This window comes from Clinocottus analis, unplaced genomic scaffold, assembly GCF_023055335.1.
Source record: "Clinocottus analis isolate CAN_PGR_092001 unplaced genomic scaffold, fCliAna1.0.p SCAF_18, whole genome shotgun sequence".
Taxonomy (NCBI): Eukaryota; Metazoa; Chordata; class Actinopteri; order Perciformes; family Cottidae; genus Clinocottus; species Clinocottus analis.
Window position 1 is genome coordinate 7,100,770 of NW_027175909.1, and position 16,130 is coordinate 7,116,899.

General features: G+C 42.3%; 1 protein-coding gene across 4 annotated transcripts in view; it reads left to right on the top strand.

The window, feature by feature from the left end:
- Positions 1-16,130, top strand: part of ctnnd2a (catenin (cadherin-associated protein), delta 2a) — a 222,829-nt gene that overhangs the window by 141,488 nt on the left and 65,211 nt on the right. For all 4 annotated transcript variants that reach the window (XM_068581588.1, XM_068581591.1, XM_068581590.1 and 1 more), the window contains exon 13: positions 8,604-8,736. In XM_068581588.1, coding sequence (XP_068437689.1) covers positions 8,604-8,736 — 133 coding nt within the window. The remainder of the gene's footprint in view (positions 1-8,603; positions 8,737-16,130) is intronic.

The following is a 16,130-nucleotide window of genomic DNA, read 5'->3' on the forward strand; positions in this document are numbered from 1 at the left end:
ATGGTCCAGGTCACCTCAGTTTCTATTGGCCTGTCTAATAAATGTTTGACTGAGGGTATGTTTCACCGGCCTATTGTTTGGCTTTGTAAACATCCAGTAATTGCAGCGTGTAACGGGGGAATAGCGCCACTGGGCTGAAAATCACCGATCAGCAAAGGTGGGATAATAGCTGTGTGAATAAGTGTTTATTTGAACGTTTACCGTGCATGTTTGTGTGTCTTCAATGCATAGGCAATATGCAAGGGCTTGCGCGTGTGTGGGTCTGTATGTGTGCAGGCATTATTGAATGTTTATGCACATGTGAGTGCGCACACTTTTGCTAAACTGCAGTTTGTGTAAAATATGCTGTGTGTGTGTGTGTGTGTGAGAGAGTGCAAACCATGTGCCAGGGTGTGTATATAAGTGAACACCTGTCTGTCAGCTTAATGCCGTGTTCGATTTGGCCTCCGATTCTGTGTGTTCAGCTAATTGCAAGGACTAGTGGCGGCGGTTGTGTTTTCCATACCCTGGCAAATCGCTCCACGGCCCTGCACACTAATGCTCCCCTCCACCAGCCGCACCCAAGCCAGCTTCCTGCGAAAAACACACTTTCAACATTTTCAAGTAGACACACTTATCCAGAGCAAATTATTAAAAGGGTACGGAGTAGAAAAAGGCAACATTGATAAAATGCTATAAGAAAAGAGTATTTGGACAGTAGATCAGTTTAATGGACAGCGTTAGGGCGAAGGAACAGAACAGATCCAAACGAATATAACAAGATAGCGCCGTGCCCTCTTAATGTCTCCTTTGGATTTGACACCTTTTGCGTAATCACTCCTCCTACAAATGTAGGACTAGTACAATCATTTTTAGTTGAAGTGCACTTTACCACTTGAAAATCATGCTATTAAGAAAAAGATTTTCCTCCTTTAAGGACCAGAAACCAGATACAGATAAATACTTTTTTTTTTACCTCATCAAGTACATTTGGAGCTATTTTTTGGTAACAGGATGATTTTGCCAATCAGCTCGAATAATTTAGCCCTGACATTGATGAACGCAAAGAACAAGTATTTCAACTTTCTGTATATAAAATGGGCAAACATGCACTGTATACTACAATATACTATAATGATTATAAATGAATAGTATGTGAAATTCATAATAGTACATAGTCATATTTAAATTAGAATTTCTCGAGTTTTCCCTGCTATTGACATACAGTACTTTGTATCAGCAGCTCTTTTCCCACCATCATCTCTTTCTCTCTGTCCCATTCATGCTAGTCCATATCATTCTTCTCACTTCGTCCTTTGTTCGCTTTAATTCAACCTCCTGAGCCTCCTCCTGCTTCCGGCCATAGAGAAAGCGTATTGATTTTTCTCACCGTCTGTGTGGTTGCTGCATGGGCTTTGAAAAACAACTCCAGACTCGTCTAAGAAAGAGAAAGAGGCAAATAGAGGGAAACAGGGATGGTGCCATGTGCAGACAAAAGGAGGTAAATAAGAATGAGAGCGATGCTGAGAATTCCAGGTACACAAAAACAGTATTATCATCATTTTATAACGGCTCATGGCCAGGGTGGGAAAAAAGAAGCCTTGACCAAGCTGCTAATTGACACAAACGGCCACACACACTCACACTTATGTCAGTTATTTTCAATACTGTAAATAAGCAAAGGACAACCGTCAATTTTAATACTGTGATTACACTCTTTGAAAACGAAGAGACAGCTCGTCCTCTATCCATTCCAATCCATTCATCATTTCTCCCCTTTGCACTCTCTTTGTTGCTCTTATTCATGGCCTCTCATTTTCTTCTCTACTTTTCTTCTTTGTCTAAATCTTTATGCTGCATCTTATGTGTGGAAGTAATACTAAAACACTTCTCTATTTCCATGGAGAGAGGTGATCTTTGATCACCATAGTCATTTCCATTTTCCCATCAGTAACTGGGGAGCGTTGGTAAGGCGGAGAAGGAAGGTGACAGAATACGGGATGTTTTTATTGCAGAAAAAAAAAAAGTTGTCCTTTGTTTATTTCTGGATTGGTTCCATCCCAGGCTCCATCCACCCATCTATATCTATCCATTTGTCTCCCAAGCTATTAGGAGCATCGCCCTCTCTCTTCCCCCACCTTTCATTGATCCCCTCTACTGTTGCAGGGATTTGTGTTCCGTTCTTCCAGCTGCACGAGAGCTCCACACAGAGATGTTTTATTTATTTTTAGCAGAAGAGAAGAGCATGTGCTGAACATGCAATATTGCTAAAGGCCATTTAGCCAAGATAACACAGGAATTGTATCGGACTTACATATTGCAGCCATTTATCAAGTTGTTTGTAAATACTCACACGCAACTTCCCCTAAAGCCACGGTGGGCTGCTTATATGTCTCATGTTTGTACACAAGTCAAAGATCTCCACGCTGATTTTGTGTCGATATATCAATAATATTGTATGGGCATAATACTTTATGTGATGCACTCAATTGACACATTCACAATTCTATGTCAAGGGTGACACTTTGGGTTTACGCTCCTGATTTCGACATGCATAAAACACTGCAGCACCAAGTGTTTTCAAGAAGTGGGCTGCCGTGTTTTATGCATGTCGAAATCAAGAGCATAAACCCAAAGGTATCACTCTTGACATATAATTGCAAATTCAAGAGGAATTTATCATCAGGTTGTTTTTATGGTTATGTTTTGGCAGTTGTTATATGACAACGTATGCTCATACATAAAATATCTAACGAAACATACTTTTCATGCATTTCCTTTAGAATGCCAGCATCACATGATAATTACATCCTGACTGAAAGAAAAAATGTGTTGCACTCCACTGTCCCTCACACCAGCCATATGTGCATGTGTAGTCTTTATACTTCCTTGTTCCTATGAAATGTGGCATCCACGAATGACGGTGCATTACCTTTTGAAGGTATACTTTCAAACCCTGTAAATTATTATACTGCACACACAAATTCAGTTCTAATCAATATTCTCACTTGGATCGAGACAAGACAAGAAATAAATATATTATGGCAAATGTAATACTGTTTATATTTGAATACATAAATAAATACACTTCTGTGGCAGTTAGGATGTGAGCTAAAACATCTTCAGATACATCTTTAATCCTTGCCCATGTCCACCAGCACCTCCTTCTGAACTTGAGAGGAATCCCACAGCCGTGGCTGGATGTGCCACAGAGCAACGAGAACTTATCTTGCAAGCGATGTCAGAAGGACACATCAAGAGACTTGGCGACTTTCCTGGATAGCATCTTAATTCACTTTTAATTAAAGAGAGCCTGCAGTGCACTTTGAGTCGATGCAGATGCATCTTCACCTGCACCTTATTGGGACTGCTGTTTATTAGTGGAACTGCTGGAAGTCTCTTCTTTGTATTGACGTTACCTTCAATAAAGCACTCCACCTAAAGAAGCATACTGAAGGATTCACGCACACAAACACACACACACACACACACACACACACACACACACACACACACACACACACACGTGAAAACGGCAGCACAACCAACGTGCAGTCGTGAAGTTAAAGATCCTTACATCCAAACCACACTAACACATACTGTGGACTCAAACATGTCCATTTGCAATTCCCTTAGATTATTGGCATCCATACGAAGGAAATATTTAAACAAATACGGTAGAAAATGTGGAATAGGAGAGAATGCACACAGTGAGAGATAAAGAAAAGAAGAAGAAAGAGAGGGCTTAGGAAAAAGGTGAGCGTGGACTGCAAGCATAATTTAATAGGCAATATTTGAAAAGTGTGCCATTTGGTACTCTGTCCTCATCATCCTCTTATTCATCTCCTCTCGAGTGACAGGAGAATTTGATCACCAAAGCAGTAAATTACCTAAATTGCATTTTCTCTCTTTCTGATGTTTTTCCTGCTTTTTTCACTCTTCTCTCTCTCTCTCTCTCTCTCTCTCTCTCTCTCTCTCTCTCTCTCTCTCTCTCTCTCTTTCCCCCCCCCCCCCCCACGCCCTCCTTCCCTTTCGGCCACCCTTCATCCCACCACAGTGATGAAGATTGATGTTCAAGTCCTAATTAGCATCTGCTTTGGTATGCACACTGCTACATTCCTGACCATCCAATCAGTTAACGGACATGACAGGCCTTGTCCAATCAGATTAAGGCCAGCGGGACAGGCGTCCTGTGTGGAGCTGTCACTCCACATGCACCGTGGTCCCCGCTGATGGATGTGATTTGGCCGAGGAGACACACATCATGTTCCCCTGTGTTTTTGATCATGCGCCGCATACTACGCTGTTGTGAAGACAGCGGATTACATCAAATAAATGCAGCACTGCAGTTGTAAATGTTTGACTTTACAAAGGTCGTTACTTGAATTGTTATGATTTGATGTCGTTTCCTATTGATGGCCTTGATCTTATTCAAACCAAAGTAGCTTTCAGTCCTGGTTTGTCTTGCAACGCCTGTGGTAACTGGTGTCACGGCGAACGCATTTCAATATTGCAGAAAAAAAAACAGAAAAAAGCTGCGACGCTGTTTACGGCACAGCCAAATGTCATACATTAACGGTAATGATTTCATAACAGACACTAACGCAGGATCGAAGCTTCTTCGAAACAACACACCTAAATCGGTGTGAAGGCTTACAATAAATGGGGAACGCCGGCATACCGAGCAGCAGCAGATGACCACTTCAGATCCTCGCTTGTCCCCAGCAGATGTCAGCGGTCACGCAGATGTGCGTTTGTCATGTCGTAACTCGTAAATCTGTTCTCATCTTTCGGGATGGTTTCATCGCCAACGTCGCCCAGCTGCCCATTTGGTCATTCACATGACGTGTGTGTTTGTGTGTTTAGTTGTATACTATTGTAGTGTTGTGTTTGTCCGGGGGCAAGTATAAATACATTATTCATAGTGACTATATGAGGGCCGTTATACTCAGCTGCCTCTATGTGCAGTTTGACTCTTCGTGAACACGAGTAACTAAACTTCATCACCCCAATGGTACTCATCATTGTCTTTCTCTTTTTTTCGGGCGTCATCATTATTTAACACATTCTCTATTACATAAGTCATCCTTCCACTTTTTGCCTTTTCATCCGTTAGACTTCAGGGACACTTGGAACATGACAATGAATGATGCAACAGAAGGAAGATGTAATGCTTTCACTTATTTCTCCCTCCAGCTTTCCCCCACAGATGAATTCAAATCATTGACAGCAAACATCAACCACACTGTGTGTGAGGGTGTGTGTGTGTGAGTGAGTGTGTATTCAATTAGTGGCTTTATTGTGTAGGTGAGCTTTGCGTTTCCCTGTGCATGTGTACATGTATGTATACATGTATCAGTGGTCATGTAGGAATTGGCTGTCTTATCAAACATGAACATGAAAAGAGATATCAAGCGACGTTTTAAGAAGAGAAAGAACTCCTTTGATAATCCTGACATTTTTTTCATGTGTTGCACTCTTCTGTCACATTTTGCCTCCCTCCCCTGCATGTGTGCGTGTGTGTGTGTTTGTGTGTGTGTGTGTGTGTGTGCGCCTGCATCAAAGCCCCAAGATCACACAGCAGTCTTTTCCTATGTCCCAGTTATATCACTCCGTCTCTGCCTCCGCCCTCCCTCCTCCACAAACCCCCTTGCCACCTGCCTTTATTCTCAGTCTGTCAGACTGCTGTTCTGCCATACCTCGTGCTTCCATTCCAAGTATTTCGCTGCATCACGCCTACGCGTGCCTCGAGAAATGGCAAAGTAACCCGTCCAACCGGGAAGGGCCACCAAATGTATCCTCGGACCCACCGGTGTGTCGTTTCAAGAACACGTAGCTCAAGTTAAAAAAAAAAAAAAGGCAAGTCAACAAATTCTTCTGTGTGGCATTTATTACCGCACAAGGCATGAAATAATAAGTGTCGTAAAGAATATGGCACACAAGTGGTCGCATATTTTATGGCGGATACCTGAAAAGTTGGGTGGATATTTAGTGTGAGCCCTGCGGTTTCTTGGCTGTGCCTCTTTGATCACTTGTCCCGTGTGCAGGTTGTATCCCTCATTGTTTGCATCCCACTATTTCACGTCATTGGCTTGTCGCCGCGCGGTGTGTCTACCAGGGCTGTAGCTCTCATTAGCACCTGTGTTGACATTCCTGGCATCTCATCTGAGGGTTGTTTTCCTCTTTCTCTATCCCTTTTTTTTTTACTTTTCCATCTCCTACTAGTTTCCTCTTGCCCGTCGTAGCCATATTGCATTCGAACACTCTGTTTTTTTTCCCCCCCTCAACTCTCCGTCCTCATTTTCATTCTCCCTCTGTGTTTCTCTCCCCGGCTCTGTTCCTCTCACGGTGTCTCTCCCGACCAGGGGTTTTTAATTAATGGCGAGCCATGATGCTTATCTTATCAGCAGATCACTCTGCTTTCTATTAACTACACTGACAGAGCCAGGAGGCTGCAGGGGATGGATGACACACGCGCGCGCGCGCGCACACACACGTACACACACACACACACACACGTACACACACACGCACACGCACACACACACACACGCACGTACAGTCAAATCAGATACATATGTTCACTGAAGTGCAGACAAGGATGAATATGAAAACACTTTTGCACGCGCGCACACACTGATGGACACAAACTCACACAGAGACGAACGGCACAGAGGCAATTGTGTCGTCCACACAAACACACATCATGATCCTATCTTCATCTTACCACACACTCGCACACACACACACGCGCACACGCACACACACACACACACACACTCATAAACAAACTGGCCTGATGGTATCTGGCTGTGTGATTTAAGGGGTGTTGTTTGAGGGTCTCTCCTCCTAAATCCCCTAAATGCCTTGGGAATCCCTCCCTCTTCCTCCCTCTCTCTATCTCTCCTCTACCTCCCTCCCTCCTTCAGTCCTGCTTTCTGGCTGAATGAACACTTATCACTCGGCAGATAAAGAGCCGTCCACGCTGGCGCTTGCTTTATCTTTAAGGGCCACGTTTACTCCCCGTGAACACTCTGCTTTGCACAGATGTTTCATCGGCCGTATTTAGTTCATTTGACAGAGATGAGAGGCTTCATTTTCCGCTGAAAAAACTTCAGGCACACTCGCAATCCTCCACCCCATCAATTTGAACTCACCAATTGTCCCGTATTCACCGCATTTTCATGTTTGGGGAGGCCGAGCTAGGAGGCAAAATAAATCAGCGTTTTCCACGATAGCTCCACGGGTGATTACATTGAGCCGTATTTTGGCACAGAACAGTGAGCATGACGGCAGAAACAACAAAATCGATCCTCAAGCACCACGATCGATGAGAACGGCACAATTTTTTCAACATAGGATTCCTCTCACATTCACATTGGCAGTTTTCTGAAAGCATTGAGATAAATAGAGAGAGAGAGAGAAAGAGAGCGCAAGCGAGAGAGAGGGGGAGGAAATAACAGAGAAACAGCTACCAGAGTGGTTATTGGAGAAAATATTACAGTAGATTGCAGAGACACACTCGTACACGCATGTACACACAGTCACCCACACTTTCTCGCAGAGTCATAATTTTCTCATTTGAGGGACCGTAGCAAAACAATTATCAGCAAGGGATAATACAATAAAGTAGACCATTTCCTGGGTGTTACCAAGGGACAAAACATTTATTTCACTTTGTCCAGCGTGCTCATAGGAGTGTAAACTCCTAATGGGAGAAAGTATAGAGAACATAACTCACACCACTCACACTGCAGACAGCACGCATGCAGCAGTGATGCTGCGCTCTGCACTTCTTCAAAACTTTGCACTTCTTTTTCTCAGTTTCCTCAAAATCATTGCTGGACTTGTGCGTGCGCTCATGTGTGGTTGCACTGGCATTATCATACTATTTATTAACTTGCTTGCAGTGTGTTTCACGACATCAAAGTCATCGAGATGGCTTTCAGGTCGCTCATCAACACGGAAAATCTATAGGACTGTCTTGTTTGCTAAGCACCATGTTTAAAACATTTTATGGCAATTTGCAGTTCACATGGCAGTCAAACTACGCAGACTATACTGAGCTTTGTTTTTTAGGGGTCTTCGTGAATTCACGATATAATGAATCGGCTGACCGTTGAGTGGAAAGACTTTCAAGAGACTCGCTGCGTTGCTTATCAAAGTTCCCCTTGAGTGGTGTGTAAATACAATTTGAGCCAGATTTGTCTCTATTTATTTGTAAGAGTGTGCGTGGATGCTTTTGTCGTTTCCAAGTGTTCTCATTTATCTGTCTGTGATGGCTGAAAATAACAATGTTTTGTCAAATTGGGCATCCAGTGTGTGATTTGCATCGTTTTTATGCGTATCTTGTAAAGCTTTCTCCCATAAGAGGAGAGTTCTTTGTTTGAAATCGAAACAAAGTGGATTTTTACATTTCAATCACTCGCGCCCTCGTTTTTATCTATATGTGTGTCTCCCTCTGTACACACTAGGTGACCATGTAAGTGAGTGTGTGAATATGTGTAGCTCTGTGCCTGTTGGGGAAAGGAGTCTGTGATTTTATTGGACTACTTGCAGGTAATCTCCTGTGTTTTGGTGAGTGCTGCAGGAATCAAAGTGTCTATCTGTCTCTCTCCCTGCAGAGAGTTCGGGTGGAGAGACCCGGAGCTGCCAGAGGTGATCCAGATGTTACAGCACCAGTTCCCATCGGTGCAGTCCAATGCTGCAGCCTACCTACAGCATCTCTGCTTCGGAGACAACAAGATCAAAGCTGAGGTTTGTGTGTGTGTGCATGTGTGTGTGTGTGTCTCTGTGTGTGTGTTTCTTGTATTTGAATTAGATCAGTGTGGCCGAGAAGGGAATGATTGTAACTTTGATGATGGGAGCCATAAAAAGTGAATACCTTCTTCTGAGTTGCAGTCGTAACAGCTCAGGCTGCTTTTTGCTTTTTCCTGCAGTCACTTTCCTGAGTTGCTGCTTTAACTAACCAGTTTCACACTGATGGTCGGCATGATAAAGCCTGCTGCAATCTCCGTCCCTATGCTGCGCCTTGTATTGAATAGAATCTATAGTGGCATTAAAGTTCAATTAGCCCCAAAGTCGCAAGTTTCTCTCTCAAAAGCAATTTCAGAGGCAAGTCTCTTTGGAACTCTCCAAACCCTTTAATAAGGCTCGTGGTGCTCTAAAACACTGGCAGCAAGACATGCAGATGCACTCAAATCCAAATCAGCAGATACACAATCTCTTTTCTTTTTCACTTCCTTCGAATGCCTCTCACCCTCACCCGCCCTGCAGTACCTTCAGAATCAATTTACCAGCATATTTGATTGTCTCAATTTCCTTTGTTTTTTCTTTAAGAAAAATAATGTCAGTACTGTCGTTCAATAGCTGTTTCATTAACCTCAGTGTGACGCTACAGTGCTAAAGTTCTCATTGACACACAAATGCAAATTAACAAACACCAACATGATGTGAACACATACTGTATGCAAACATAGCTCAAACACAATCCTAAAAGCTCTGAATGTATCCTGGAAAAAAATAAATAATGAATATGAACTATCTGCATTCAGGCAATTTAACACAAAGACACATTCACACCAACCCACCCTCGCACACAAAGATACACACACACACACACACACACACACACACACACACACACACACACACACACACACACACACACAAACGTGTAGATAAAAAAAATGCAATCACACTTGCGTGCGAAAACATCTCACTCCACCTCCACCCCCTCATCCACGTAGCGCTGAAAGAAACCTAAGTGTATGTGTCTTTTGTAATGGCTGTAATTATTGCCTTAATGGAGGTATCCAACAATGGAGAAAATAGCAACTGTGTATTGACAGTGGATTCCTTGGCCTGTCTTCATCAGTCTGTTTGATTGTCTCGTTTGGGGCCCAAGGCGTCGCTAAACACTATTTACACAAATTAAATCTGGAAGAGATACCAACCAGCCAAAAGTAATGCTTTTGCATAACATCAAATAAAATAATGCTTTCACACAAATATTTGCATGCATACATTTATATGTGCGTGTATACAATGACACGATGCAGCATGCACACCCTCATGCATTGAGACACACACACACCAATGTGCCCTCGAACGTATTTCTTAAATAGTTTTTAATGAAAAATAAACTCGACAGACGATCACTAAGCCAGATACGGGATATTAGTTTGGTTAAAGATCCTATTGGAATGAATCAATATGTTGTGCCTGTATACTGTGATAAGACTAATTCATTTGTTTTGTTATGATAAATAAGAATATTAATTATTTCAAACCCTATTGCCCAGGGAACAAAACAATGAATCCTCTGCTGTTACCAATCGTGTTTGCATTTGTATTTCATCCATTATAATAGTGCATCTCTTCATGGAGTTTGGTATTGACACTATTCATATCACATAGGAGAGCGAAAAACACGCTTCTGCATCCTCCACGTTGTTATTGGTGTTTAAAAACTCAACGCCTTTCATCGTAATACGTTTGATCACCTGGAGGGTGAATCAATGTGGGAGGGTGTCACATTAATGATAGAGCACATCTCGAAACATCTTGACTCTCATTGATGTTTTTTGATGTACTTCTTAATATCTTGCAGTATTCATTTGATTTCAACCAAATATTTAAAAGTTCCAGAACCAAATAAAGATTTCATGGCCTTTATAAGAAAGCGCGTGAATTGTCTATTGATGTTTACTCAACGTGTGAACCTCTTGTCCATCTTGGTGGATCTTCAAGGTTGTAACAGAGCTCATTCATCAGATCATTCAGCAATAATGATGTATTAATTTAATCGACTGTCGTGGCCTTGACATTGTTAGAAACCATTTAATGTTGACACTAGATAGACATTTCATTGACAACCACTTGAACCCACAACCCACCGGCATGCTTGGAAGGAATGTTTTCTTTAACAAATCTTCTAAAACACTATTTTAATCAGAGCAAAAAAACTGGAAGAAATTTATTGCTGGATTTTCAAATTTTAAGTTGTCATTGAGTAAATCCGGTGAGACAGGAATAATAGCCATACCCAGCATAACATATTTAAAAACATATTCTTTGTACTAACCAGATCTTGTCAACAACCTACAATTATATGCAACTGAGCATGACTTTTAAGAAACCAACAGTTATGTGACAAAAAGTTAGTGAAACGTTTCCTGAAATGCAGTTTACATGGTGAAGGGAGGAAAGGACAAGATGGAAGTATTTAGCAAGACTGAAATACTTCAATATTTTTCACTTCAAGCATGTAGAGCCTCCACTTTTTCCCAATATTGGTCACAATTGTTGGCACTTAGAAAAGTGTGTTATATATAGAATGTGTTGTTGAATAGATTATCAACATTTTTTATTTGTATTTATTCTGGTTTATGGCTTCTTGTGATTTTATACGGCATAAAAGACCTTTTTTAGTTCTCCTCAACGAGCGTGATGTTTCCATAACAGAGCAGGACTCATACGTTGCAGTGAAAAATGAGGCAGCAAAAACACCCTGAAAACGTTTGGGCTTCATTAAGACTGCCGAGATTACAAAAACTAAGGACACATTCCTTCTGTGGATTGGTTCTTTTCAGATTGATGATTTATTTTATTGTTTTTGTCACATAAAGTGCACATGCTGTGTTAACTGTCACTCCGTGGGCAAGCACACAGGATCTACCATCACTTGTGTCAATGGACCTCCATGATGGTTTTGTGTGGAGGCTGTTTGACTTTGATGGACGCAGGTGTCAGTCCAATCGGCCGACAGGGAAAGGTACGGGTGTGGTTAAAAACGGTTATTCTTGCTGTAAATATGGCTATTTTTTGTAAAGTAATCAGAATTGATTGATTACGTTTGGGTGCAAAAGAGCAGAGTAGTGATTTTGCTACAGAAAAATGCCATTGCAATATTTCACATGGAATGTATCTCAAACTTGCTATTGTTGTGATTTAAAAAAAACAACAACATGTTGAACACAGAGTTAAATGTGACACATTAGCTGTGTCAGATCTAAAAGGGATGTCATGCAGTCATATAGCAATACTTCATTCTCACGTTACAAAAGTAGTGCTGTGTGTGTGTGTGTGTGTGTGCGTGTGCGTGTGTGTGTGTGTGTGTGTAAGCTTGCCTGTTTTAAAAATATCCTTCGACAGCAGTAGTTGAATATGCATGGCATTGGCAGCGCTTTTACCGAGGGATTCATATCACAGCAGATGTCACAGAAGATAAAAAATAATAGGACAGTTCATGCATTTAGATTCTCTTTTGCCAAAACTTGACAGACCGCACAGTTGCTGTTTCCTGAAAGGACAAAGAGATCCTCTGTACCTGGTGGCGCTTTTCTTTTTAGGGGTCACATGTGTTAGTTTTGTTCTGCAGCTCCACTGCTCGCTCTTGTTTGAGTTTCACAGGTGGGTCTTGTCTTGCGTAGGCACCCACTTAACACAAATGCAATACACAATGTATCATAGTTTTATATATATTTATATTTATGTTAAATATTTATCCACCATTGCTTTTCATTCGAAAGCAAGAGATGTCATTAAATAGATTTGACAGCTACTCTTACAAAATAATAATCATTGTGTGTGGCAGGTCATTTACGTCCTTAACAATGTGACAGCGCTCCCTATATTTGAGGTTATTAAATAGTCTCAAGAAGATTTTTTCTTTCTTTCTTCTAATTGGATATCTTCAAGCAATAAGCTGTCAATTCTTGTGGTTTTAGAACTGCTTACTTAAGCCCTCTTATAAAGACACGGTTAAGCAGAGCCATAAGTGGCTCATTACTTCCATAAAATGGCAGTCGCAAACCAGTTACAGACTATATCAGTTTTGATAACCTACCACTTAATGTCATTTTTCAAGCAAGCACTTTATTCTTAAGTTGGTGGGTAAGGAGATCAATCAAACACACAGCATAGCGTGTATGTAAGATGGGCCATCTCTCTTACAGGAACATACATTGCAGCTATTTGTCATAAACACTTTACGTAAAGACTTCTCTCCTATTTGCAATCAGACAGATAGACGGGTGGCAGGGGACACACTGAGCAGCTAGTCACAGCCAGAACATGGCTGCTATTCGGCGTGAAAGAGATACTCTGTAGGGCCAAAGACAGACGGGGAGACAGAGGAGGTAGGGAGGGAAAGGAAAACATGAAGAAAACCAGAAAATATGACTTACTAGTATCAGGTCAGGGAACAAGAATGCAGTCAGTTTTGGTTGGTGTGTGAGAGTGTGTGTATCTGTGAAAATATGTCAGTTCACTTCAGGTCAGAAATTGGTGTTGAGCGCCTTCACGTATATGCCTGCATCCAATCAGATGTACAGGGAGAAAGATTGAGCGTGGCAGGGCAGATGGAGGTCTGGCCTCAGCTCAGATTACAGTTGACCACGGAGGCAGCTGGGTATATTCCTTTGCAGTAGACTTTGTAGCTGCTCCACACACACACACACACACACGCACACACACACACACACACACACACACACAGTGTCAGACTAAAGTTCAGTCACATCAGTAATTCATTTTGTGCAGCACTCTTGTCGATATCCATTTATCCAACAGACCGGTTGAGGGGAGAAGAACGTGACTCTGTGTCACACCCCTAACCCCGCCCCCCCCTCTCTCTCTTACATATATCCATTTTGTTTAGTTCACACCTCATATATTACGCTCTGCCTCTACCACTTAATTTTGTTATCAGTTTTCTTAATTTATCCTCCTCCCACCATTTTTGTAGATGAGTAGACCGGCTTGATTATACAATGCAGTGTTTATACAGGGTTCTGACTGGAGACTGGATAGGAATATCACAGCTAGCATCACTGCTTATTTACAGGGTTTTACTGTTTGTTGTTCGAGACAACCGATGAGTTGAAGTCAGTATGGTGAAATAAATCTTGTTTCAGATTTTTAGACCGTAAACTGTGCAAACGGGAAGCTGTGAATGTCTGTTGAACAGAGATCAGCATAAAAGATGAGAAAGACACAGCGAATGATCCAGCGAATGATCCATGACAAATACTGTAATAATATTGCATGCTTCTGTCCCTCTTTACACAGTGCATGCTGTATATGCAATTTTCCACTCTGATTACTGTGTAAAAACAAGTGTAAAAACAAGGTTTATTTTGAATCCAGTGTAAATTCTCACCACTGGCATCCAGAGTAGTTCATCAATGACTACTTTAACTCAAAATACCTTTTCATATTTTTTATTTTTTTTCCATAAAAGCCATATTTCTGAAAGAGAAAAGCGTCTTTCATGTAAGAAGTTGTTTTCTTGTCACTTTAAGCAAAACAGTTGTTAATCCCTTCCCTCTGGGTTTTCCTACCCAGTCGGTAACCTTCAGCTGGTTTGTTCTCCTCTGTTCCGTGATCTACAACGCTGAGAGCTTTTGGATGATTTGTAAATTGACTAATCCGTCAATTTCATCAAAAAAAAACATTTCTCGCTACCGCCAATGATCTGGTGTCAAAAAAGGTATTTTGAAACACCCAACTACTGAAGCACATGCATACTCACACACTGGGATTATCACACACTTCCCCTGTCCCCTGCTGCCAAGAGTTGTGTTTTTTGTTGTCTTTGTTGCCATACTCTTCAAACAACAGTGGAGCCTCCAGTGTATTTGTCAAGGTACATTTTACTGTTGATACTGCTGCAAAATTAGCTGTGTCCCGACCTCAGAACAATATTAGGCAGCCATAGGTTAATGCCATGTTTGGCCCAGTTTAGAAGGCTCCGGAGGGAAATGTTAGCTTAGGGCCAGGAACCTAATTAGCCGAAGGTTGAAAGGATCTAAAATTCACTTAGCCCGAAGCAAAGTGTCAGGTAAGAACAAACCCCTCGCATGTGTGTATGCCTGCGCAAGGTTGAAAGGTGTGACGCGTCCTCGCACACAACGCGCAAGCAGTAAACTACCTCGGCCGCGCCGCTGATTCTTGCTGACGTTCCGTATGTGAGGACCGGAAACACACTCCTCAGGCGTCCGATGCCACCGATCCAGATGTGTGTGGCCCGTTTGTCCCGCCGCCAGCTTTTGTGGCGCCGGCACCTCTGATTCCCACAATCCCAGCTGTCACCGCTGCTAACTGTTACCACGGCAATGCTGTCGCTATGGGTTACCAATAGCCGTGACCGCCGCGGAGCAGCGGGAGACAAAAGACGAATCAATCTGCGCCTCTAATCTTCTTTACATGGAATAGGGGAACCGGCGCAGAGGTGTTGTCGAGCCTTGTAGGTAGCTCAGAGGCAATACAAAGTAATAGTACCACGGCGTTTATGGAATAACAGATTAACTGTGACACAGGAATAAAGAGGAGAGGGGAGAGGGGCAGAGATCAGTACCGGGAGAAGGGGAGGGGAGGAGGCGAGGAGAGGAGCGGAGGTGAGGACTGGAGGGCAAAAGAGGGACAACAAATCAGGTTGAGGAAATTGTGTGGCCAGTAGTGCAAGGTTAGTTTGCCATTCATTGCATCCCTTAATCCATTTTAATTGAATAGATAAGCAAAGTCATTTTGCTCGATAAACTCCTGCTGTGTCATCAAACGCCTCCATCCTCTCCCTGCCCTCCATCACTTTCTTACATGCTCTCTTTCCCTGCTTTCACAGGCAGTCTCTCTCCCCACCTGGCCCATGTGCATCATTTCTTTTCACTATGAATACATCAAAGTGGAATTGCACTTGTAAACATTCATTCAGATGTGTGTGTTTTTGGCCTACTCATGCCAAATGTGTGAGGTTTATACAGGAGACAAAACAATGAGTGCCAGGGATGATCATAGGGAAGACTATGTATTGCACTTCACGGTCCCTGTCAACTTGTCTGCATGGTACACTCCGCCCATCTGGTGCTTCACGATTAAACAGACACGAAGAATCATCTTCTAGTACATGTGCTTGATGTCCCAGGTCTGAGGGAGAACATGCAGACAAATAAAAGAGATTTTCAAGAAGCCTGATTATGCAGTCAAATGTGAAAAACTTTTCTTTTTTTACTTCGCCAGTTATCTGGATGAGTAACTCTGTCTGTTGCTGTACTCCAGAGATTCAATAAACGCGACGGCACGAAAGACAGGCTTTCTCCCTCCCTCTTCATACACGCACACGCACACACACACACACACACACACACACA